The sequence below is a fragment of the Amblyomma americanum genome, chromosome 7 (genome assembly GCF_052857255.1).
Source record: "Amblyomma americanum isolate KBUSLIRL-KWMA chromosome 7, ASM5285725v1, whole genome shotgun sequence".
In the NCBI taxonomy this organism is placed as follows: domain Eukaryota; kingdom Metazoa; phylum Arthropoda; class Arachnida; order Ixodida; family Ixodidae; genus Amblyomma; species Amblyomma americanum.
The window spans coordinates 64920582-64947566 of record NC_135503.1 but is presented as its reverse complement, the minus strand read 5'-3'; the positions used below and the strand labels follow the sequence as shown (position 1 = coordinate 64947566).

Here is a 26985-nt window from a genome sequence, read left to right as displayed (position 1 = left end):
AAAAATCAAACGGTTATTAAGTTTGACTGGACTTGAGGGCATTTGCGAAAGAAGTTCCCTTACAAAAATTTATTTAGCAGTCTATAGACTGTCCATAGACTTCTGTCTATGAGGTATATAGAAGTTCTATATACAAACCCTTGAGAACAGTTTACAGGCAATACAAATCCTACAGACAGTCTATAGACAATCTATAGATAATATGGGCACACACTTTTAGGAGACTTTTGTCTATAGACGGTCTATACATTATGAAAAGGCCGCCGCGGTGGCTGAGTGGTTACGGCGCTCGGCTGCTGGCCCGAAAGACTGGGGTTCGATCCCGGCCGCGGCGGTCGAATTTCGATGGAGGCGAAATTCTAGAGGCCCGTGTACTGTGCGATGTCAGTGCACGTTAAAGAACCCCAGGTGGTCGAAATTTCCGGAGCCCTTCACTACGGCGTCCCTCATAGCCTGAGCCGCTTTGGGACGTTAAACCCCCATCAACCAAACCTATACATTATGAATAGACAAAAATAAATACCTATATGAAGGCAACAGAGGCTATAAGAATTTTTTGGACTGTCTATAGACCATTTTTGTAAGGGTTGCGGCCTGACACATAGTGAGGCGAAATTATTAGCATCTGAAAGCGTAGGAGGACACATCGCGCTTGAAATTCAGCGCAGGGGCAAACACGAGGAGAAAATAATAGAAATAGACAGTGCAGGGAAACAGCTGTTACCTGAAGTTTTGAAAGTATTGGCACTCACATATAGCTTGACAAGGGGCTCTCCTTCAAACCGGTGAATACTTGCGCTCTGGGACCTCTCCAGATCAGCCGCATACACTTTCTCGTCAGTTTTCTGACTCGCAAATACTGACAGAGGCGCTGAGTGGAAAAAAAAACCTTGACTTTACCTGCAAACATGAAATAATTATTACCCTATAACGAGCATAGCCGGTGTCAGACATTCAAATGTTGCACAGTGGTTGTTCGGACCATATGTTTACATCTACTCCCTGTCTTGTAAAAGCACGGGGATATTTTTTTTTACAGTGCTTGAGTATCTTAGCGCACGGGCTTTGATGCGTAGAAGAGATAAGGACAATATTAAGCTAGAGTAAGCTTCCTTAAAGCCGCGAGCCAACGAGCGTAGCGACAGGATCTCTTCACCGAAAAAGAAAATTCCTAGTGTGTAACACACACACACACGCGCGCACACACACACACACACACACACACACACACACACACACACACACACACACACACACACACACACACACACACACACACACACACACACACACACACACACACACACACACACACACACACACACACACACACACACACACACACACACACACACACACACACACACACACACACACACACACACACACACACACACACACACACACACACACACACACACACGCACGCACAGGTCGGCTGGTAGAAATGCGCCAGTACGTGAGCAGTTTTAATTATGCTTGATTTACACCATGAGTCCGGTTAAGAAGAAAACTTTCGGTCTGGCTTTGAATTTTAGGTATGCGTGTAAAAAATTCAAGAATTTTGAATGGAACGCAGTAGTTTTTCTATCATGCATTTCCACGTGCCTAAACTTGCGTGCTCAGTCTTCCGATTTTATAGTGAGGGTTCTCTTCTGGGACACACTGAAAGCACGAGTACTCTATGTGTCTCAAACCGGATTTCAGCAGTTCCTTACACTAATCTAAAAATAGTGGATATTTTCACTGGACGAGAAACCAGACCGCATGACGTCCGTCCATGGGGACATTCCACCCTGTGGTATGCCCACGAGCATTACTTTATGCAGCAGGTTTTCCAACCTGTCCACCTGTTCACACAAAAACACACACACACACAAAAACAAGCTGTTTGGTTAGATGTATATGTGGATGAAAATACGTGGTTGAATACCTCTAAAGAACAAATCCCACACTAGAAAAATACCAAGCCGCGAATTAGTTGCAACCTCTCTTCTCGCATTTAACCACGTCCCAAGCAACTTCATTTCGACCCCTTTCTGTGATTTAAAGAGTTAGACAGAGGCCACGTTGTCAGAAGGAACTAGGGAAAGAACCAGGAAATTTGATAAGACCGCAGTGTGCCGGAAGAGGCTGTCAGACGTTTCACCCGCGTAGCCGGATGCCAAGTGAGTCTGTGCAAGAAAAATAGGTAAAAAAAAAATTCACTTGGAGCCGCGCTTTCACGTCCGCATGACACCTTATCTGACACCTCGTTTTATTCCTCGTTGTTTGTTTTTTGAACGGTGGCGACCGGTTGGAAGGAGGCGGTGCAAAGCTCCGGAGCCGGCGTGAAACGAATATAAAAAAGACAAGTAAGGCTTCCCGGAAAATACATGTTTCCCCTCGGCTTCGACATGCCAGTGAGAGTGTGAGCCGATAAAGGGTTCCGTCCTTGAAAGCTGGCGCACCTTCACCTATGCGAAACAGAAGCCAGGAGGTCTCCGCCATGGACGCTAAGATAGTTTGCTTCGTGTTGCTGTGCTGCGCTGGTGAGTAAAATTCTTTGTAATGAAAGATAACAACTTACTTGCGTGCTCTTTTAATATGAGGGTAATTGCGGTTTCAGTCGGGTCCCCGCGATAAGTGTATTGGAAGGTTGTTTTCGTTTATTGGCGGTACGTGAGTCAGGAATGTGATTTGGTGGGGATAATGCGGTGATTTCAATCGCGCACTTTAACAACGCGTTTCTTATCGGTCACGGTGAATGGCACACCGATATACCAGTCGGCCCAGCACACTGGCTAACGATGCGGAAAACCCGAGTGAAACGAAACAAATGATCAATAAGGGATGAATGGTACTCAATGCCACTACAGCTCACTGCACGGGTGATAGTCGATTGTCGTAACCGATGATTCTAAAGCCGACGGTGAAGAAGAATCCTCCTTGGCCTGTTTTGGGAGCGACACTACGATCCTGGATCGACGTTCGCCACCTCACTGAAACTGAGGACATATCAGGAGCAAACCAAGTTTAAATAACACAGTCGCCACTTATGCGCCTTTTGTCTATGAAGGGTACCGAGACGGCAAAAGCATCTTCGAGGTTTGCAACGCTCTTGGAACTTGAATTTTGTTCGTTGACTGCACAGTTCAAGCGATACACAAAATACAGTGCTATGTCACCTAGTCCTTCATTTACATGCAGCAGCAAGCGAGAGACAAAAATGGTTATAAAGAATAATAGCTTCAGTTTTCTTAAAAGTTTTACTGTCCCACAGAAATGGTTGCTTGTTATCTTCCTTTTGAACATCTGTTACGTACTATATGAAAACAAGACATAAGAGATATCTTTTCTTCTCGCTTTGTTCTTTTCGTGTTATAAGTTTTTGTGAGTTTGGTAAATATATGTTGTACTTCATTATCAGGCATATCGTTCTTGTCACGCACAACGGAATTGCGCCGTATGGAGAAACGATAGGGTATGCAGCGAAATGCCGCAACATTATCAGTAACACTAAGTCCCCGTCCAAACTTATTTACTGCTCTGTTTAATCCAAGATTAGGATTTTGCGACTAGAGCAAAGTTCGAGACAAATGGTACTTATTTATCTTCTTATCTGAGGAGTCGTCAGCAATAAGTGTTGCCTTCTGTCTAAACCCAAGCAGCACAGGTAATCGGCCCAGTATTGCAACAGGATGGTTCCATCCTGGTCCTTTGTAGGGCTGGCCTTTGCCAATACGATTCAAATAGTGGGCCAATTACCTGTGCTGTTTGAGAACACGTGAGATGAAAACTTTTCGGTGACAAGCCAAGTCCTCCGTTCGGGTATCTGCATTAAAGTTCTACTTGACATTCTAAGTTCATTCATGAAATTTTATGCTGCAAAGCAAATCCTATCGACAATCGGTCACAATGTGCAGAAGGTTCCGGAACATTCCGCATCGCTTAACCTGCGCACCACAGCCTCAGTAGTGGTACGAGCACTCCCAGGGATCTATGAATGTAAAGTCGAGAATTACCAATTCCGCATAGATAAACACCCATTATCACTATCGCGTCCTACCCCTAAGGCGGAGTTTTAGTGTGCTCTCCAGTCTTCCTTTTTCCTTGTCGAGAAGACGTTTGGTTTTTAACAGAAAACGGGCGTCTTATGGCGAACTGAATACGTGCAATACACGAGGAACTTTTTGGAACAGTGCTTCAGGCATCGCCGACAAGTTGCACAAGGCAAGTGGTACTGGGCACAGAGGAGTTTTCAGGCGTGAGATGCATTAGCTCTCATTGTCGGCAATCTCAGTCTAAACACTTCCAAAATCACCGCGACTTCTGAAGCGGAACATATATGAAGCTGACTTTTGTCCCGAAAATGAACATAATTAACCCGCCACTATTGTTCAGTGGCTGTAGGCTGCTGGTATACTGATCCGGAGTACCCAGGTTCGATCCCGACGCAGCGGCAGCGTTTCGATCAGGCGAAACGCAAAGGCGCCCCTGTGCTGTGTGATGGCAGTGCACGGTAAAGATCCCCAGGTGGTCGAAATAATTCCGGAGCCCTCCACTACGGCACCTCTTTCGTCCTTTCTTCTTTCACTCCCACCTTTATCCCTTCCCTTACGGCGGTTCAGGTGTCCGCCGAGATTTGAGACACGTGCTTCGCCAATTACTTTCCTCAAAAAAAAAAGAAATTCATTTCATTTTTTTAAATTAAAACCTTCCTAACCTCTTCAATGCAAACTGCAACCCACATCAACGCTAAACCATTTAGCTTGCTTTGCTGAGTATTCGGGCAATCCCACGATACTTCCTGCAGAATTTGTAACAGGTAATTGTAAAGACGACACACCAACTATAGGCATTTCTTGGCGTTTCTGTAACAGAAGGCAATACGAAGACGCGCTCATCGCTAGACTTTATGTCACTGCACTGGTAAAGGCAGCGGTGCTTGAAAGGCGATGGTAATCACTCCCTAAAAGCACAGGCGGTGATGCCTATAACACTTACTCCAAGGAGAAATGAATAAATTATCATCGCCACCAGCCTGGATTCGCGTGTGTTTACAGTGTTCGTGTGAGTCGATGTGAATGGTGGCAAGAAAGATGTAACCGCTTTATTGGTGCTCGATGAATCGAGAACGAGAAAACGTGTTAAAAAACCAGGAGTACAATTTGGGTTTGATGCGTTGCCATCATGTGCAACGGCTGCACAAAGCGGTCGCATGTGAACGAAAGTAACCTAATGGCTTCCAAACATTAAACTCAGAAACGAGCGTAAAAGAGCTCTGAACGTGTGTATGATCTGGCCGAGACTAATTGATAGATTTTCTCGGCTTTGATTTTCCCAGAAAATCTTGCATATTTCCTTTGACCTTCTTACCAACTCTTTGTGAGCCTTCGTACTTCGGTTCACGACTGCAGCACACGCCTGAAAGTTCGAATCATGCAAACAGCATTGCGCTGTGCACTCACTTCTTCAGGAGTAAAACCAGTCAAAAAACGGGACACAGCGAAGAGACGAGGCACACACAGTAAGCCTCAGGCAACTGAGGCTTACTGGAATCAGGTGCGAAGGCTCTTGCCTAAAAAGTAACGGCCTAAGGTGCACAGAGGTTCTGTCACTTACCTCAATGGAGCATCAGTGCCCGAAGAAATCGATCAGATTCTACAGAAAGGGCCTAAGTACAGTTTGGAACCAAGTGTCAGCAGCCACGAACTTCTTGCTACTGCACACCGTGTAGCAGAGAAAGCCGACAAAGATGAGAAGCAGAGGTGCCTTTCTGAAGGTATAGACGCCGTTTGCAATGCAGATGGAAAGCAGAAACGGCACAGTAACCACATTCTTCACCGAGTTGTGAAAAAAAAAATCCAGTCGCCGTGTGTGTGCCTCGTCTCTTCGCTGTGTCCCGTTTTTTGACTGGTTTTACTCCTGAACATGTACCAACTGACCCAGATTTCAACACTACTGCAATCACTTCTTCAGTCTCCGAACCTCTAGGCACCATAACTGCCTACCTAGAGTGATCACTACCATTTAAAGCATCCATACTTTCATCTGGATTGGTTAATATGGTATACGTAGGTAATTGCATCGCCTAGAGCCTCCGTGGTGGCACACTGGATACGGTACTCGGCTGCTAAGCCGAAAGAGGCGGGTTCGATCCCGGCCAAGGTGGCCGCATTTCGTTGGAGGCAAATTGCTCGGGGCCCGTGTGCTCTGCGATGTCAGTGCATGTTAAAGAACCCAAAGTGGTCGAAATTACTCTTAGCCCTCCACTGCGGCGTCCCTCATACTCTGAGTTGCTCTTGCACGTTAAACCACATAAAACATAAACCAAACATTTTCATTATCTAAGTTTTCTTCCTGTTGTTCATCTCGTACTAACCACCCTCTTTAATGTCTCAAGCCTTCAGTATGAAAAAAATAAAAACATAAAAAGTGCGCTTAGTAGCATCTGCGATACGGAGTAAAACGTGTTGCGCCAATTGCACAAAACAGGTTCACTCTGCCACCTGCTCTGGGAGGTGGGCTAAAAAGCAGTTTTTATATTGTCAATTGTCTCGTTCTTTGATAAACAAAGTATTGTCTCAGGTCATAAACGAGAAAAAATATGTCCTAGGGAGCAGGTCTCCCGAGTGAATGAACTGTGAATCATCATAAGGAATTGATGATGCTCATGCAACATAAAATTCTGCGCAATCGAAAGAGCATTCTCTATTGCTCGCATGACAAAGTGTCGTGCCAACGACCGCGCGGACGTATTGCCGTGCGTTATTCGCTGCACCAATGACGTGGCACAACTATGTCCAGCCCTCTTGTAAAATTGTAAATTTCGGTGTTTAACGTCCTGAATCAACACACGGACAATGAGGATGAGTTTTTTTTTATTTCGCAATTGCGCCGCCATAACTCGGATTGGATCCCGCGATCTTGCGATCAGTACGAACGCCAAAGCCATTGAGCCACCACAGCGGGTCACGGTTTTCTTCGTCACACTTGTGGATACATAAGCTATGAGCACGGCATGTATTTCTTATATCTGAATGCACCAGCTCATTTGGGTAGCTTAATGATCACCATTTCTCTGCGGCATACCCATACTCTCGCAAGGATGGATGGTGTCTTGGCCTTCACTGTCAGTGAGCTGAGGAGGAGCAGATCTTTAATGAAACAGGAGAGATTAGTAAGCTGAGAGCTGTTATACCGTAACTGGGATGAAGCTCATTCGTATATGCATGCCACAGACCGGAATCACACGGAGGCGAAGCTACGCGACACGTTTCTGACCTTTATGCCATGGAGCTGGGGTAAACGTTAGGCTGATTGCAAAGCAGCGACCTCGAACCACGTGTGCCTTTCGAGCAATTAAGAGAAAGAAAAAACAAAACAGCGTGGCGTACAAAAATGCTCGCCTTTACGCATGCGCAGGCAACATGGGCGAAGGATATATTTATAGCCACCTGTTTTGAGTATATTCTGTAACCATTTCATTTGTTTCGCGCTTTGCCACTACCTCTGAGACACCGCACTATCCTGGAGGGGAGGCGTAAAAGCATTGCTGAAGCCAATGAATATTTCTAGAAAAATAAATAAAATTCTAAAAGAGTATGCGTATAATGCAGGGACACTCGTGAAATTGATTGCTAGAAAGAAATCCGGGTTGAAATGAGGATGCACTGATTGGGAGGGATTGCAGTAGATGTACTGTCTTTGTACTATTGAAAGCAATGGACTACTACTTTGACGATGCAAAAGACTTAGAACAAAGTGTAACGTTATAGTGTAAGTCCCACTTGTTTATATTTGTCTTTCAAAAGCTTAGATAACGTGAGTGGCCGCATGAGCTTGTGTGTGTACTCGCTCTGAAAGTGTGCTCTAGTAAGCATAGGAAGAAAAGCCCGAGGTCAGCACCACAATTCACTTCCTATGCTGATGCTGAAATTAATACACTTGGATGCTTGGTCTCGCAATTTCTCGGATTGTACTAATGCAGGAATGCATTTAACGGCTACATTTCCAATTGAGTCTGTCCGCAGGTTATGTATCTCCGTCCGCCCGTGGACACCACGATCGACCGCACGAAAATAAAGCACACGCGGAAAATTATAGTTGTGAGCGAGATTCGAACACACGCCTTTTAAATAGGCAGACATAGGTACCTTCACGAGAGATAACCCTGATGAGGGAGTTCTCACTCTCACCGCATGAGGGCTATCCTGGGTGAGGTGAGGGTGAGGGAGGACTGGCACACAAAAATTCGTGAGCGTGAAGCTGAAAGAGGGAGGAGGTAATTACGTGAGGTGTGGAGGGCAGCTTGCACGGGTCGAGGACGACACTTGTGCTGAAGTATACTCTGACTTTTCTTGGCAAGGCAGCCAAAGATGAAACGCCGAAACGCGTCTCTGACTACAGTGCGGATTATAGTTTTCGGTTAAATATAATATTTTTCTTAAAACCGATATAACCGCTATATCCGTTGCTTACGGGATATTTCTGAGATGAATGCAAAGTTTCAAAGGTAGAGTGTCAGTGGAAATGTATTACATACCTCGCAGGCGCAAAAGCCACCCTGGCATTGCGATGGCGCCCGGTCTCCGCACATGGTACACATTGTCGCAAGAAAGAATAATGTGTTTTCGTGGAACGACGCAAATGTGAGACCGGTAACTACATCCCGGTGCGCTCTATCACAGATTTTTACGTAGGGATTGCGTGGAAAAGGTTAGAGATCATTGCAGAAACTGCATTGGAGAAATCAACAGCGTTCAGCGACGTTGGCGGCTCCTAGTCGACGCCTTTCTACACCTACTTACCCACTCCGTTAAGATCCGACCGCCACTTTTTTAATCTCCGATGCTACCACTCGACGACGTGTACTTTTTTGTTGCTATATTCTGGTTGTAGGCGAGACATCATCTGACGTATGGATGACATCACACTCTTATGACGTCACATGATCTCACTAATCAGCCTATTTTTAATCCAATTAATTGTTCTCGTTAACTGCCATTATTAACTGGCGCTAACAATTATGATCAATATTTAGGGTCATTGATTATGATCATCAATTAGGGTCATTTATTAATGAATAATGTTAATGAACGATGACTAATTGACTTTATATACTTCACCATAGAACTCTTCAGGGCTTAACTGCTGACGTCACGAGCTGATGGCGTCACATCCGGCGACACATTTTGCAGACACATTTTAATAATAATAATAATTGGTTTTTTGGGGAAAGGAAATGGCGCAGTATCTGTCTCATTTATCGTTGGACACCTGAACCACGCCGTAAGGGAAGGAATAAAGGAGGGAGTGGAAGAAGAAAGGGAGAGAGAGGTGCCGTAGTGGAGGGCTCCGGAATAATTTCGACCACCTGGGGATCTTTAACGTGCACTGACATCGCACAGCACACGGGCGCCTTAGCGTTTTGCCTCCATAAAAACGCAGCCGCCGCGGTCGGTTCCGGACGCATTTTTCGGACACGTTTTGCGGACACAACATAGCCTAGTGATGCTTTCGGGGTAATAACTGTATGGCAAGAAGAAGTGATGCGGTTGTACGCTGCGTATCTGTTCATGTCTTCGCTGTGTTGAAGGCGCGAAACACACACGAACACAAGGAAGGTAGACGGGTCGGAGCGCCCAAAAATTCGTTTGGTTCTTTTAATGTACAGCTTCTGATTGTGTTACGCATTAATAGAGTGTTTTGACATGAACGCTTAGAACCGAAGTTGTCGGTGCTGAGCGCATTCCGTCCCACGGCTTCGTTTCAAGCACAGCGGTTTCAGGTTACAACCAGAGGAATGATCAAGACTAGGTACTCTTGGGGACATTCCCACAAAACTGCTTCCGCAAGTGGGTGCGGTTTTTCGTGTGAGCGCGTGTGTACGAATAGGAGGGTAAATCTCAGCAAGAAGTCCATTTGGTGGAACGAGTGGTATTGAGTCACCGAGAAGTGTCCTTTGGTTAAAAGGCAAGTTGTTGGATGATTTGGTAACGGCCTTCCGCAACTACAGTTCGATGGACAAGACAAAGAACAATAAAAAAACGCAGCGCTGTTTTGTGTCCTTTATTCTGTGTCTCGTTCATCGCCCTGTAGTTATGGGATATGGCGTGAGCAACTCTGCGCGGACGTGCGACAACGATTAGAGCGTCGTTATAATTATCTTATCAGTACATACCCCGACCCTACTCGCTTACAGTTGAGAGTGGAAGACTGAATAGCTATCTCGTATTCCAACCCATCGCGTCGAGGATGAAGCGTCTCGGGCTGCGATCATGTTTCTTCCACAGTGGCGCCGCCGCTGCAGTCACCTCTTTATCAGATACGTTTCTGCAATCGGTCCCTCGAATGGGAGCTGTGCATGCGGGGGACTACAAAGCTCGTATTGGTGTCATGTGAAATAGCTCCTGTTCGAATAAATCAGCTATTCCGAAAAGTACGATACTTTCTGAATGTTATCTCATGAAGTGCCACACGTTTGAGTGCGGAGAGAAGATGGGTATAGATGCATGCCCGCCCGTACGGTAGCATAGAACTCCAAGCACGCACTAGTCATTGGAGAGTTCTAGCATAGCGGAGAATTGCTTGCGAAAACACATAGCGAACTGCAGGAGGCCAGCTGCTCACGCGCAGTAGCAGCAGCAGTCGCACGGCAAGCGAAGTGTACACTTGCTACTGAGGGCGCGTAGTTATCCCCCCCCCCCCCCCCCCTCACCCCACCCCACCCTTTATACGTTATACGCAGTAGTACATCCACGGCTCCTCTCTGCTAAAACTCCCTGCTTTCAGTTAGCATTGCGGAATAGTTTTGCGGTACCCCAAAGTATCGTGATGTACCCCAATCCCCTGGACAGGCAAAACCAAACGATTTATATTCACTATCGAAATAAAGCAGCAGGTGAGCTCTGTTGGGCTGAACCATCGCGCCCACCGCGTTGCGCTGTACGAGATGTCGATGAACGAAACACTGTTTTGCTATGCAGAAAACAGGATAATATTTTGGTTTGCTACTAGCATTAGTTGGGAGTGTTACCATTCAATCGCACGTCCGATTTGAGCAATCAAATTGGTTTTCAAGCGTCGACACTCTGGGAGCCTGAAACACTGACGTCTCCAAGCCTCGTAGAGTTGCACGTATATACGTTTCGAATTTATCCGAGGAGAGAAGAAGCTTGCACAACAGATACTGGTAAGAAATTCTCACGGTAGGAAAGTAGATAACGAATAACCTCCAGTGTGTCTTCCTTGCTCTCGCGCTCTTAATTTTCGCTTACCTGGCGGACTCCTGTACCTAACGCAGTGTACGGAAAGTGGCTTATTGTAACTTTTATAGCTATATGTTCACTTTACGTCATTTTTTTCTGGCATAGATTTTCTTTTAAAAGCGTGACAGAATCGTGATATATTCCAGGTAAGAAGAGCTTGGCGGTTGAGGTTTAGAAGGTTTCTGGTGCATTTTCTGATGGTATGAGTAAAACCGAAGAATGCCTTGAACTGTTCAAGTTACTGTCGGTTTCCTTATGAGCGGCAGATTTCGTGCTCCGAAAGGGCTCCGTACAACCCGTTCTAGAGGCTGTTTTATTGGCGCCCTGTGTCTCCGGCCTTGTCTCGTAGGTTCATTACTCACGAATATCGGGTCATGTTGACACTATGAGAAAAATAACTCGAATGTTAATTGCTCAGAGATGGCGAGGAAAGGCCAACCTAGTGAAGGCGAGAGAGTGTAAGAAATGTTTACGAAATGAGGGTGAGCGACGGGCCAAAGATTTAGTGATCTGGGGGGGGGGGGGGGGGGCGAAAAGGCAAAAATAAGGACGTTTGCCCACCTCATAGTATGGATAGTGGCAACGCGACGCGGGTTACACCGATCCGAGCACACGGCGCTGCTGCTTCTTTCACCTGGCATGCAGTATTTAGAAACTTAGACAGATGGCACTCGCAGATGTAACAGCTTCCAATAAATTCAACATGAACAATACCGGTGTCGCTAAAATCTGGCGCGTTTAATAACCAGCGAAGCGCAAAGAATAAATAGAAGATTTATATCAAGGACACCGTGCGAGAGATGAACTGCTCATGAATGCACACTATACAAATTTTCAAGTGGCGGCGCCACGTGTACCTCCCCTCTACGCAACGTCATGGCTTACAAAAGCGTTGTTTTCGGTAATAATGACATATCTGCTATCAGGTGACTAAAGTGACTTGAAGAGCTTTGTTTCAGGAATAAACACCGCACGTAGTTTCACCACTTATATGTTGCCATGTCCAGGCATCAGGCTGGAATTCTGCTTAGCACTGGGAAATACAGTGGTAGCAATGAACCCACCTCGTTACTTCCTGCCATTCAACATGTATGAAAGAGGAAAGCAACTCGGGACCGCCCGGATAGCAACCAGAGCGTTGCTGTGCAGTGGCAGTTATCAAAGCCGTGTTGGGCTGTGTTGATCCTAGATACAACAAGACTGCAAGAGAGAGAGAGAAAAAAAAGGATCGTGGCCTCTCGTAACAGGAGACGGCCCTTAATCAGTGAAAGGCGCCTCTGACGCACTTCGGATTCTGTTCTGTCATTTGTCACTCACGCTGGCTTAGAGCTCTGCCTGAAAACCAAAAAGAAAAATGCAGTTTGCTGGCGCCAAGCGCTGCTGAGACCTATCTGCGGCGCTCCAAACTATCCTTGAGGAAGTAACATTGAAATAACGTTTTGTGCTAAAGAGAAAGAGGCGCATATTCCTGAGAAAGATAGCTGTGCAGGTTTTGTTGCAGCTGTAAAGCCAAACAAAAAGAACAGCTGCGTTTTTATGGAGGAAAAACGCTAAGGCGCCCGTGTGCTGTGCGATGTTAGTGCACGTTAAAGATCCCCAGGTGGTCGAAATTATGCCGGAGCCCTCCACTACGGCACCTATTTCTCTTTCTTCTTTCACTCCCTCCTTCATCCCTTCCCTTACGGCGCGGTTCAGGTGTCCAACGATATATGAGACAGATACTGCGCCATTTCCTTTCCCCCCAAAAAAACCAATTATTATTATTATTACCAAAAGAACAAAATTTGCATGGAGTTTTCATCACAGGTGCCTCTTTAAAGCTGTGGGGAATTGACCAACGATGTAATGAAAGGTCAACGCCAAGAAGCTGGCCTCTGAATACGAAACCTAGTTTTAGAAACTTTACTCATTAATCACCTCAGCAATGAAGAACAAACGACGATCTTCGTGCCGGACGTAAGAACGTGGAATTTTCGCTTACAATGAGGCTAGGACGAGTCTTGCTCCCTTCAACTAACTTCAGAAAGTAAGCGAGTATTCGTGCGCTGTTTATGCATTTGCGGTCATTGCTAAAGCAAAAGGATCAAGGATGTACGCTAGCGACAGTAACACTTCTTCTTCTGTGTGATTTATGACAGCCAGCAGTTTCATAAGCGGCTCTAGCAAGAGGTATGCGAGGCGAAGATCGGCAGTCAAACGCAAGTAAAAAAAATATAGCAAAAGGTAACAGTGCAGAGACTGTATGATAATGTTTGCCCGCCAGGCAGCGCTATGAAGGGGCCGGTTGCTCCGCTGAAGTCAGGGACGCACTGACACCCGCAGAATTAACGAGGTCAAAGAAGAAGACCGAACACGTGCCGCTAATGCTCGATGGCCTCGAGCTGTTTACCGAAGCACTCGCCGCATAGTGAGCGACTCCAGCAGCTCAGGGTTTTATAGCCTCGTCCTTCGGACGAGGGATTTGCAATGTTGTATAGGCGCTAACTGGGGCATTCTACCCTTATTAATCTACACTTCACAACGTGGGTGGCGCGACGAGAAGGAACAAAAAGGCCCTTCACTGACACTGTTTTTAAAACGCAACGGCAGCGGCGCCGCACAGTGTGCTTTCGATGGCTCGCGCTAGATGGTAGCACGAGTGTCGCGGGCAGTCCGAGGTGTCCTGGCTTTGGAGGAAAGATACGCAGTGCGAGTAAATGGATGTGTTACAAGTGTGCAGAAGAAGTGCGAACCACTGATAGGCTGTCAGCGCATTTAAAAAGACTTACTGCTCCAAGAGACACCGAAGCAAACAGACTGCTTCACCTGAGTGACGTCAAATCAGGGTTACGATCGGGGTGCTCGCAGCAACTGCTACTGCTTTATTTTGGTGGAAGGCGAAATGCATCGTTAAAGCTGGCAGGACGCGATTAGGGTTCAAAGTCTTTAGAGTTTTCGGACTGTGTTGAAGTGGGAATCAAGAGATTATAGGTGTTTTTTTTTGTTCACCACATTTGGATAAATCTTCTAGTAACCGTCTTGTGATACACAAATATGCACTTCCAGCCCAGAAAGCTTTACTACTAGGCTGTTTACACACTGCCATCAACCGAATCGTGTTGTGATATTTTTCGACGTGCAAATGCAGCAAGGTCCTCTTAGTTCAGTGCACGAACACTGAGAATGCCGTTTAGATGTTTGCTCGATACATAAAAAAGTGGCAAGTGCAGTGCGAAATATGAAATTGCCGGCCAGTCTGGGACAAGTATTTGGAGTAACTTCCATGACGTCATAGGCATGAAATTGTAAAACGCCTGGTCGAAGGAGAATGACATTTTACTTTTTTACTACAAAAAGAGAAAAAAACGGTTTATAAGTCTCAAATCATGAAGAAATTTCTGCTTTCACGTCATTCTTATTTAAATTTAGTCACTCATTATTTTCTTCAAAGGTCTACAAGCGCAATTACATGAGGAGTGGGCTGACAAAAGAAAACAAAAATTGCATTAACATGAGTACAGACGGTCTTTGATGGCTCTTTTTTTAGTCTTTTCGTGATTTGTGTTGTAAGGTCATACTAATCACGGGCTGCTCAGAGGAAATAACATTGATGACAAGTTCCGATACGAGCTTGCTCAGTGTAGTGATTGGCAGCTATGGTCAGTGGTCGCCACTTCAAATCCAATACGTTGTTTTATAGGCCTGTCCTTTTTGCGAGACCCAGTATGGTAGCAATGAAAAATATCAAGTTTTACAAACACTTTGCTGCCTCAATTATTATATTAAAGCCTGCGGGTCCTTTGAGCCCTGCTTAAAAGTGCTACATGGAAGAGACGTATGGTTGACGTTTGAGCTGGGGGGGAAGTAGTTGATAGGTATCAAGTGGGCCGATCTTAATAAGGGACAGGAAATAAGAAGGCGCCAGGTTATTGCATTAATAGCGATCCTTATTCATTGTTAAAATTTGTAGAATACCTTGCAGCAAACTGCCGCGTACTGAGATGTTCCTGAGAAAATGCACCCAAAAGTCAGAGCGCTACCAGTAGTATCTCCGGACCAGGCTTGAATTTTTTCGAATAAATCTCAATTCAAGATATTGTTACCGGCGACTGTCATTCAGATTAATTTGAAATCACAGAAACCTATACATAGCTAAACCTTTATGTACGGCTACTCGTCTGTATTAAAGCTGAAAACATCCTGTTGAATTATCGAAGTTCCAGTCGCCTCTAAAGGTGAGTGCTGTCAAGTGCTATATGACGGTGAATGAATGAATGAACTGCTGTTGAGACCTGCGTTAGCGATGAGAACCGAAAGGCGTGCGCAAGTTTTCAGATACGGGGCACAGTGAAACCTACACAACGCTGACGATTTTCATTTTGCTTCAAAGATGCCTTATATGTGCATGCGTATCCAGATTGCTGCATTTGGAATTAATTCCACCGAATTCAAATATAAGCAGCAGCAAGCAGCGCTCCACCCTTCTCTTTTTTTTTTCTACGCGCAGCTTCTAAACGTTTGCCGCTTTTTTGCTTTCGAGACCATATTTGCACCATCCCACAGCCTATTAAAACGTCAGCCGCTTTGAGCGCTGCATGGCTCACTCGCCAGTGTCAATTCAGTCTAAGTGTGTAGCAGTCTAGTCACGACGACATTGCTTGAGGCGACGCTTTTACTCAGACTGCTGTTGTGAATTTCACGCATCCGAACCTGTATAGACTAAGTCTGCCGCTATGACTGACTGATCACCTTTGACTTTCTTCTTGAAAATAGGATTATTCTGAACGAAGCGTTAGCCAAAAAAATCGAGGCCGAAACCTGGGGTAGTTGGTGGTTGATATTCAATAAACTGAAACTACCGCTTCGCACGATGATCAAACTAACTAAACAGACAGAACGTACGATAAAGGGTTTCATTGCAAAAAGATCGCGAAAAGACGACAACAGAAACGACAAAGAAGACCCCACCAGTACTGGTATGGTGTCTATTTTGTATTTTGTCTATTTTGCGCGGCTAATTAATGAAACCAATCAAACTCGCCCAGCTTTATGCTCTTATAAACGCTAATGACAACGATTTTACCGGGCTCGGAAGGAGGTGCGCGAAACTCCCAGTGAGAGAAGATAGCTGCCAGTCGCGCTAAAGCAAGGACAGATGCGTGAGTACGAATTAAGGCGCAATGCTAACTGCTAGTAAAAGAATGCTTTCTGTCAGTAAAGTTTAAAACGAGCGCTGCTGCCACAGAGGTTTCGTATTTCACACGCTTTGTTCTAAACGTAGAAAGCTTTCCTTGTAAGTACTGATTTATCGGTGCGGGAATGGCGCCAGAGCAAGCAGTGAATTCAATTCGCTTGCTGTTTTGGTACCGTACAAATTTCGGGATGCTCCTAAACATATAAACATAGTTGATCAATTAGTTTCAATAGATGCATAAAATAAACTGTTTCCTTTGCTGTCAGAATCACCTATATTACTCAATTTTCTCTTACTCTTTGTGCGTAGCACTCTTTTAAGTGCATTCTAGGTGTGGAATAGGCATGACTTTTGTGATACCTTTATATAAAGCAGTGCCACTACCAGTAAATTTTACACCCCCTTTATGCAAACGTCCGGCGATAAGAAACCGGAAAGCCTACAAATGGGGACATTGCGGCCTTGGGTTGTTAACCGCGGAATCAGTGTTCTTGGTCATTACCTCACTTTTTTTTCTCCACCGTACAGTGCTCGCCGTACGAGCACAGTCTTACGGCGGCGGAATACGGCGGGTGCCCGGAGACTTCTCAGAAGGCCGGCCGGGTGGGCTGGTTCCTGGCGGCGGGTTTGGTGGTGAGCTCGGTGGTGGGTTCCCTGGTGGCTACCCTGAGCGAGGTCCGGAGAGGATTCCGAGCGGTTCACCCTTTGGTTATCCCGGGCGAAGACCAGGAGGATTCCCCGGTCCGGACGTTCGTCCTGGAGGCTTTCCTGGGGGAACTAACCCAAGGCTCTGTGGAGTGAGTGGCACTCTTTGAGGTCTAAAATAAAAATAGAGGAATTGCTTTCTACACTGCATTCATCAAAGTGAGAGCTTTGTCACACGGCTAGCTTTCGCGCTAGGACCCACAGTTTTCAACATATAGGCAATCGAGGCAGCTTTCAGTGAATAAAAAAGAACGGAAAAAAAACAGGCAATTCGCTTTCTCTGAGGCGGAAAAAGCCGGCCGCGATGCCTTTAACTTGCCTCCCTCTCATGAAAATTTCAATACAGAATCTACAGAGAGACAAAAGAGTGCGTTGGAATTTTTGTAAGGTGTAGCCATCGTGCCTTCTCAGGAAAGCGCATGCGATAAGGCATTTTCTGATCCCTTGACAACACAAGGCAGGTTCTCCAGTGCCTCTCAGAGCCCGGCCCAGGTAGATAACTTCCTCGCTGGTCAGCAGCTAAAAGCAAGAATTACGGTGACGATATACTGATAAGGCATCAGAAGAGTCTTGCTTTACAGTGAATACAGACGGGCATGTGTCTGGAGTTGTGAAAAAACTACACAAGCGACAGAGGACTTTGTGAGAAAGCATGCACACGTAGAAAACTATACCAGTGAAGGAGATTATAAAAAGAAAGCAGAACTGCGCTCGAGTACCTGGCATTGCTGCTGTCTCTGGTGTGTCAGGAGAAACCTCTGAATCTGCTGCTTTCCCTTTGCAGCTTTTTTGCAGTTTAAGTAGAAAACATGGCGAATTATAAGGAATGCACGGTACAGAGGATTCGGTAAGGTCATCAGGAGTTCAGAAAAACGTCAGATATTCGTACAGAAAACGGGACTGCATATAGAGGGCTAAGCGAGCTCCGTACGCACACACAGTACGGATAGAATAGCCAATGTAAACGCTCTTCTTGATAATAATATACTCTATAAATTTTGACACTTCTTTAAGATAAAGGAAGAAAACCAGCAACACAGGATTGAATCAATTGAGTTATTGTGTTTGTAATGCTTACTGGATGACAGTGATGCTGTTTCCTTTTGTGACTTTCAGGATCGCATCTGTCCGATCGGAACTCGTTGCGTGGTGCACCGGGGACGTTGTATACGAGCTCCCTGCAACCCGATTAGAACATGTGAGTCTACAGCAATCAGATTATATTGAAAATTATTTATTTGCCACCTTGTAGAAAGAAAGCCTGATGCCTAGTTAAGCCACAGAATAGTTGAAGATCGGGAAAATAACTATGAAAAGACGGCTACGACCGCTGCAGAAGGGCTCGGAGATTCTTTTATTTACTACGGACGCGACGTCTTCCACCGCGATTGAGTCGGAAAAAAAAGCGCATCTTCTTGGTGTTAGACTTATGATTGTTAGAATATTTTAAAATAGACCTCTTCAGTTTGAAGACCACAGTTTTGGGCAAAGCATTGTGTGTGACTGTGAGCATCAGAGCACAACTAAGACGTGTAAACTCTTTGGCAGTTTAACATCAGCTAGTTTACTTCTAACTATTACACTTCGGCTCTTTATTAATAAGAGATATGTAGGCCACCGCAAGTTATATATATATATATATATATATATATATATATATATATATATATATATATATATATATATATATATATATATATATATATATATATATATATATATATATTATAGGAAATGCCATTGTGGTGCTGCTGCAGCGCGAGAAGTTTTAGGGTTGTATACCACGAAACTGGAACCGCGCGACCAGAAAGATTGCTACTTTCACACAGGAATGACGTCAAAAATCGGAATGCCTGTCACGTGGTCTCTGCTCGCTCGCCGCTCCCATCAGGGCGCTGCGAACAGAGCAAGTGACACACGCGCACTGTGTGACGTGCAGGGAAAGGCGTGGCAACCTTTTTTTTTGTTGTTGTTATGACGGTCTCGCTTTCTCCCGTGTTCGCACACCAGAATACCTTGAATACAGCGGCGAGGAAAATAGCACTTTCGAAAATCTAAAACCTAATATGGATTTCAGTTAGGCGGTTCACAAACCTTTCATTAAATGAGGAGCGTAACAGTAATAGTAACAGCAATAGCAAACACGACATAGCGACATTTTTATACACACCATCTGTGAGATGCAATGCCGGAGTGTGCACTCTTCTAATTCAAGATGCCTATTTTTATAAACTGCCAATCTTCTGTGAAACACCCTGTATTCAGCTTTACCAAGCTATAACGCATGAAGATGTAAAGAAACTCAAAGCGCTGTTCCTAATGGAAGTCAAGTTAATTTGTGTGGAGTTTTGTAAAGTACGTACGGGCCATAGTAATTTTTTTCGCTCCGCTTACATAATAATTCGTTTACATTAATTAAGTTTTCAAATATGGTTTCAACTCTCAGATCTGAATTGGAAAGTAGTCCGGCGTCATGAAAATGGTCCGACTCAGGTGCTTCCGACGAAGTAGCCTAGCCCAACCGTTTTTCTTCGCCAAAAATCCCAGCCAGCAAATAGTAAAAAAAATACATCGTGAAAGTGTGCCCTACAGGCTAGAATGCGCCACTGCCAGATGTTTTCCTTCTCCAATGCCCATGACAGAAATTTGCGTTTACGTTGATTCCGAGATATGCGCTAGAGGCTGCTGTTGGCTCGCCGAAGAGTGCGCTGTCAGGAGCCGCTCGCTGTAAAGTTTCGAAACCAGCTACAAGCATACAACGCGAAGCGCTACCGGGGGCAGCGCTTTACGCCAAGTCACGGATGAGAGCCCTGTAATAGCGGTGTGTTCTCACGCACGGAGCATGCTGTCACGTGGTAGTTTTCTTTAATTATATTTTTTCCAAATAAAATCGGCTACGCTAAGGCTACCTCGATGCAAGCGCCTTAGTAGGGTCACTTTCACTGCCCCCGGCAACTGTTAATTACATCACGCGGAGTTAAAGCCATATAAAATGTTAATTAATGTCATGTAAATACTAAAGTAGGTGGAAAGAACAAAAACTAGACTGCACGTTAAAAGGCCTTTGAAAAGGTGTGTTCGAGGTAGGCTATCAAACGGTTCAAGAAGATTACAGGCCACAGAGCGCTCATGCCAAGTATACGAGAGCTGAAAAGCGAACGGATAGTTCGCAATAAATTTTTAAAAATTCCCGTTTTCGCACCTCCCGGAGACCGCAGGTGTCGGGCATTCGCGGGAAACCTGTCACACGACGTCGTATCGTGCAAGTGACGTCAGCAGCCAGAGGGTATCATTGGTGCGCCGTCCGCGGCCACTCCGGCGGGTCAGGAAGCTCCGCCTCCCGAGGAATTCCCGCACCCGTCGGGAGCCGACGGAGGGGCCGAGTGGGTGGGGCCGGCGAAGGAGCGTCATTTCAGTGTGCAAAAAAGTGGCGAGAGGAGAGGGAAAGGCACGAAGGCGCGGAAATTCAAATTTTTACTGCAGATATATTCGCTTCCACAAAACGAATAAAAACTAATTGCTTAAATTTAGATTTGTGAAGTGGCATCGTTTAAAATCCTAAGCATAGCACAAATTTATTGAGAGAGCCTTTCAGGGCCCCTTTAATACCCCTTCCACACGGAAAATTTATTGTCATTATAATCGAATGACATTTCTTTGACTTAATGTCATTTTTTCTGCGCGCTGCTGCACGGCCAAGACTAATGCCATTTGCACATGATGACGATTGCGATGGAGAGAAAGTGCAGCATACAAAAAGTTTGATGTACGCTATAGCGCGTTGCTCACATTATTGCTCTGCGAATGAAAACCAATTATAAAATCTTAATCCTCATTTCAATAACGTTTTTATCACTGCTATCCACCACGAGTCCAAGCCAAGCCAAAGTTCAGCCAGCGGCGGTAGGCAAAAGGAAGACGTCACTTTGAGAAATGCACGGCAGAGGGAAGCGATTGCTGCGATTTTATGCTTGCAAGCACAAAACCGCGGCAGGCTGTCCCAGTACAGAAGCAGATTATCGTAGCATAAAATACCAAACAAGTCCGCGTGCACAACTGCCGCAACAACAGGCACAGCTAGAACTCCGGCAACACATCACGCCTGCGGCACCCTCAACACACGGCTGGCTCATGGGCTGGCTACGGGCATTTCAGAGGCTTTTTTTTAAACTAACTACTAATAACATCCACTTTATTTCAATTAGGAAGAAAGCTTTGTGTGTGTGTTTTTTTTAATCTAGATCCATCTTAGCAGGGACGCCTTGAAAATATAGTTAGATCCGGCGGGAGGAAGCTGCTTAGTATTGCGGCTGGCCGATGAAGTATAGTTTGGTGGTTAGAGCACAGATTTAAGGAAAAAGTGGCCAAATATGCGACAGCGATTTTTCCATGGGTGGCCCGCACTAGGCATGCCTCCAGTGTACAAGAGAGAGCCAGACACGGGCTTCAACATGAATAGCAGAGCGGTTGTCGTCCCGGCGTATCGGACTATTCACGGCTCAGTAGCAAGCAATATAGCAAAAAGCTTGAGAGCCAACAATGAATTTGCTCGTTTAATCTGGTTTACGGAGATATGATAATATGCCCGGCACAGTAATTTAGACTTGCGAAAGACGGATTTCCTTGTAAGAATCCATTAGTTATGGCACCTTTTTAAAGGCTCGTTGAGCACAGTTTGACTTTGCTGACAGAAAATTCGTTGAGACGAGGTACTCTTCGAACAAATTTCAAGGCCTTAAGGATTGCATAAAGAAGCTTTATCAGTTTGCTCTTCTTGACAAGCGTCAAATCTATTGTCATGGGTCTTAAAGGGCCACAAATAGATTATTTATGCTTTAAGGACAAGAATTAAGGACAGATGACCCCGTTGTAATTAAAAAAGCCGCTAAATCCACGAAAAAGAAGCCGTTATTTGCTGCACAAGTTGGAAATTAAAATGCAGGTACCGGCATCAAATTCAGTTTTCGCAAATTCACAGCGGTGCACGAAAACGGCTTTCCTAGCGGGGATTACAACACCGCCATTTATAATCAAATGTTGATCACGAAGGCTTTGTCTATACTGGCGTCAGAACTTCAAAGCGGGAGGCAGGAAAATTTTTCAACTCAACTTTTCCACCAAAAATATGCCTTTTACAGCTGGAAGAAAGCAGCAGAACAAAAACATGCAATGGATTTTACTGGGAAGAATAATTAGATGCTGTCCTCAGTATCCCTTTGAGGCCTTTGAAGTGAGGAGAAAACAGGATTCTTTTTAATGGAATTCTACGTTATTGCTGGGAAGTCAGAACACTAAAAGCAGACAAATAGTTCTGCAAAAGGAGTCGAATATAGCAGTTTTGCAAGCCGATAATACTCGTTTAAATATATGATTCATATTGAGAAATATAAGAGTGCGTTTTTTACCTGTTCCTTTGTTTTCAATTGGCTACGTAAATTGCTCTACTTTCCTGAAGGCGGCCTATTCTGGAATTGGAAATTCAAGAAACGCCTTACATTGCGTTTACCCCTATTAGATTCTTGCTTTTATTTTCCCAGAGGCCACAGGGGGTGAGCTAAGACTGGGGAAACCTAGCCCACAACTTTAATTGGTGGAGACTTCATGAACGCAAGAGGAGAAAATAGAGAGGGAAAAAAAGCACTGCCGTGTAGTGATAAAATGTGTAATTTTCTCAGTGCCCAAACCAGGGGTAAAATATAGGTTTCGGAGTGTCGTTTCCGCACATCAAAAAGTATAATCATTGGCAAAGTTTTAAAACACCAATCTTTGTTCCGTGTGCACAAGAAAGCTCTTTCGAAGGTTGCGTGGCCTGGGGTTTCCGGTACTGCGTTTATAATATCGCTAGACGTACTTCACTCTTTAAGAGAAGAGAAACTCCCCGAATGATTCACCAGCATCTAGAAAATCGGAGCGCTGCTTCTTAGGAACGAGAAAGGGGACACAATATGACTCGTGCTTGCTTCCAGAAAACTGCTTTAATGAAAGGCCTTTTGGTCCTGCTCCTGCACAAAGAAACACATCGCCAAACAATATCAAAGCGGGTACAAAAGATGTGCAACCATGCCAGGAAGCGCATGCTCTTGTGATCTCATGTCAAGGTCAGGCTGTAGAGCAGGAGAGCAACGCTGCAGTGGTCGTCAGGCGGTATGGAATGAAGAAATGATTGAAAAAGGAAAAGGAATGAAAGAAGGCTACATTAAAACTATAGCGTACTATAGCTTTAAGAAAGACTTCCGCTTTTTGTTCAGCAAGAAAATGAATACCATGCTTACAAAATCCTATTTTGTAGCATGATACAATCATACTTGCTTCATAGATTTCTTTCTCTATACTTCACGCCTGCATATGCGGAATAATTCGAATTCATCAGAAAGCACCAGTGTCGCAAACTCTGCAGCACGCCGGTTGGAGCGCGTTGTCGGGACCTTTCAGGACGGTCCAGCGTTCACACTGCCTCAGGAACCTCAGCTGAGAGGCAAATTCCTGACACCTCAATATTTAACAACTACAAAAGAAAGACGGTAAAGCGCAGTATTCATTTCATGACTCGCTGAAGAATTAACTCTGGAATGCAGAATGTACGAAGACACGCCATTGATGAAAGACAGCGCACATTCGTTTGCTGTATTTTTTTCTCTTTGTTAAGGGCAAATTCCCTTCTCAGCCAACTATGGCATCCGTAAGCTTTCTGCGATGCAACGTCTTGCCATGAGGCAGCATCGTTCAGGCAACTGCGTTCCCTATAAGTTTCAGGGGAGTAAAGTGCGGAGATTAGATCGTGGGAACCACCTTCCTAGCCATCAATGTTTGCCAAGAATTGTTGCGCAAAAAGGAATACAGAATTACCGACTCAGTGCTTCAGCAAGCCCTACATTCTGGCCGTAGAGAATATTTAAAGCTTCAAAGCTCCTATTCCTGAAACAGCTTGCAGTTTCATGCTGATAGCTGCCAACGTGGCATCTGTTTTGAACCACATGATTTGAGAAGCTTCTTGTGGCCTGGTTAGTACACAGTATATGTATCCGCTTCGCAGAGTAGCACTTCGCTGTCAAGAGGGGCTACTATAAAGGCTCCCGCCAGGCTTAGAAAGTATGTTGGGATATTAGGAAAAGGAGCGAGGCTGCCCCTACGCAGAATATTCTGTGAATTACGTCTTTGCATCATGACATATTTTTCTGTAACCATTTGATCTATGCGTAAATTTGTTTCTCCGGTTCGTCCATTTCATCCAGAACTGTATCTTTCTCAGCGCCATCGCCTCATAAAAGAAAAGAGCAATCCGAATTCACTTCCCTTTTTTGACTGTAAAGCTAGCAAAGGTAGCAATTCATTATTTCTTGCAAAAAAGTACAATCGCAAGGCGATGACTATTCAGATTTGCTAAAGTTAGCCCAGTAAGCGGTGGCACTTGTTTAAATTCAGCGCTCTGGCATTAGAGGGGAATATGATGGAAAACTCCACGGGGAAAGCAAGGCTCGTAAATGGTGAGAACGCCATATGGCCAGCCGGGAATAAAAGGCAGTTAGACGCGGCTTGTGTGCCGTCCTCTACAATGCTTACAAACCCATGTGCAGGAGTGATGAGATGACAGCGGATAAAATACTACACGAATTGACAGGCGCAAGAAAAAAAAATACACGTAGACGCGTACATTGTAATCTGTCAGTATGACTGCATTTCGTGACCATAAAAAAGCAAGAGAAAGCTTTCTTTCATCCATGCTAAAATGATATCGTGGGCCCCACCTTCCACCAATCGTTCTGCATAAGAAGGTCTCAGATGCTCAAGGGAAAATATTTAGCATTGCAACAAGACTTCGGTTCTATCTGATCAGTGATAATTTCTTTCAATCAATAGATGTTTTCCATGCAACCTCTAACGTAGAGTAAGGGTTATCAAAATGAATTTTATGTCAACAAGAACTTTTCACTAACGCGCTACGTATGGCCGAGTGTTAAACGCTTCGGTATAATAACTGTCACCTTTTACCATTCTGTTTCAGGTGTCTCGTGAGCGAAATCTACGCGAAGAAGATCGGAAGGAACACGTTTCCCGCAAAATCCAATGCGTCTACAAGTTGTGTATGCCACTACGGGAAACCAAGAATGAAATTGCTCGCCATTTATTACTTGGACGTGAAATAAGTTGCTGCAATTTTTTAAGGCACTACACCTGGTGCCTATTTGCTGGAAACACTTGAACAGCAGGAATCTTTGCTTGTGACGGCAAATAAAATTTACTGTGCTCACTTTCTTTCTATTTTACTGATGGCCGTAGCAGAAGCTGTTGATTTAAAGGAAAACAATGCGCTTAGAACAAGCATCTTCTAAATCTAGTTATAGCAAGTCGTAAATGACATCGCATACAACGCTGCTGGAATAGAGAACGGCCGTAGCAAAGATTATTGGAAGCGGCCAATTTTCCGCAAGAATATATTTTACTAGGTGCGGATTTGCATTCCTCTTGACGGCTTCTCTATCAAGGCGTTCTACCTAAGGCGTTCAACCTTCTGGCATGAAGTCAAACAAGCCTAGAATTTTACTTACCAAAATTACAAGAGGCGAATCTATCCTCCTCTTCTTTTCTGAATTTTCAGAGTGGTGACCTTTGTACGTGCCTTTAGCGACAGCGAAAAAATTACAGCGAAAAGAAAGGTGAATTGAGAAATAGTCGTTGGGATCACGGTTGTCGGCTTTCTTCGGGTATCCATGAACGTTTTGACAGGGCTTTGGAAACACAAAGGGTTGCAGTGGCCTCGGAGGGGATTTCTCGCACTCTTCTTACAATGTCTATTATCTCAAGCCAGACACCACCGCATGTGCGAGCGTCTAGACTAACCCACGCTTTAGAAGCGCGGGCCGAATTGCCGCACTGCTGTGAAATTTCGTCCGAAGCCCACTGCCCCCCTCCCCCCCCCCTTTATCTCTGCTGGAAAAATTGTCACACCAGAGCGCTAGGCCATTGTGCATTCAAAGCGTGGGCAAACAATATCAGGACTGTTTTTTTTTTCAGTGCAGTGACCGTTTCCACTCGAAAGTGTCCATAAGTTCCATAAGTTTAATAAGATCCATAAGTTCCTGGCTTACTGTATTACCGACCGATATGACTATGTTTAAATAGTAAAGTTTGCTGCGACAATGTTGTTCTTAGCGCACAGAATGCGAGCGTAATTGCGGAATTCCACAAACAACACAATAAAAGCGTTTCATAGTGAGGATGGGGATATTGTAACGAGAATTATTCACCTAGGTTTATTTAACAGCATCATGACAAACAGATTGCGTTACAAACAAATAAACAATATAAAATCACAGATTGGTACCATTAGAGCTGGTGTGCCCCAAGCTCTATATTAGATCCGGTACTTTTCTTAATTTAGATGAACAATATTATGAATATCCCGAATGTTATCCATGCTGACGATACTATTTTGTTTTTCGCAGACAGTAACCTGGACATATTGCAAGAAATAGCATACAGGTGGTTTAGAGGGCTTGCGGTTTGGTTAAAAGCTAGTTGCCTGGAATTGAACATTTCTTAATAAAAATACGTGGTTTTCAGGGCCAAAAAGACATCTCTTCAAGCAAGCTTGAACTTCACATTCAAACAATCTAGGCCAAAACGTGAATGTTCTATAAAATTTTAAAGCATTGCTTTCTATCAACATCTGCTGTGGAATGTACATGCCGACTAAATCAGTGAGAAAATTTCTTCCTGTGTCGATAATCTGAAGCTGCGTACTCCTTTACCAATGAAATTTAAGCTATTGCTGTATTACTTTTTTTGTTTCCTCTCACGTTCAATATTGCTAGCTTGCATTGGGCACGACCACTGAGACCAATGAAGAAAGTACAC

The 26985-nt window shown here is 44.7% G+C and overlaps 1 protein-coding gene across 1 annotated transcript; it reads left to right on the top strand.

The window, feature by feature from the left end:
* Positions 1-2373: 2373 nt before the first annotated feature.
* Positions 2374-25378, top strand: LOC144099250 (uncharacterized). Its single transcript, XM_077632423.1, has 4 exons — positions 2374-2531; positions 16954-17222; positions 18247-18328; positions 25133-25378. The coding sequence occupies exons 1-4, from the start codon at positions 2459-2461 to the stop codon at positions 25141-25143; spliced, it is 435 nt and encodes a 144-aa protein (XP_077488549.1). The 5' UTR covers positions 2374-2458; the 3' UTR covers positions 25144-25378.
* Positions 25379-26985: the final 1607 nt, after the last annotated feature.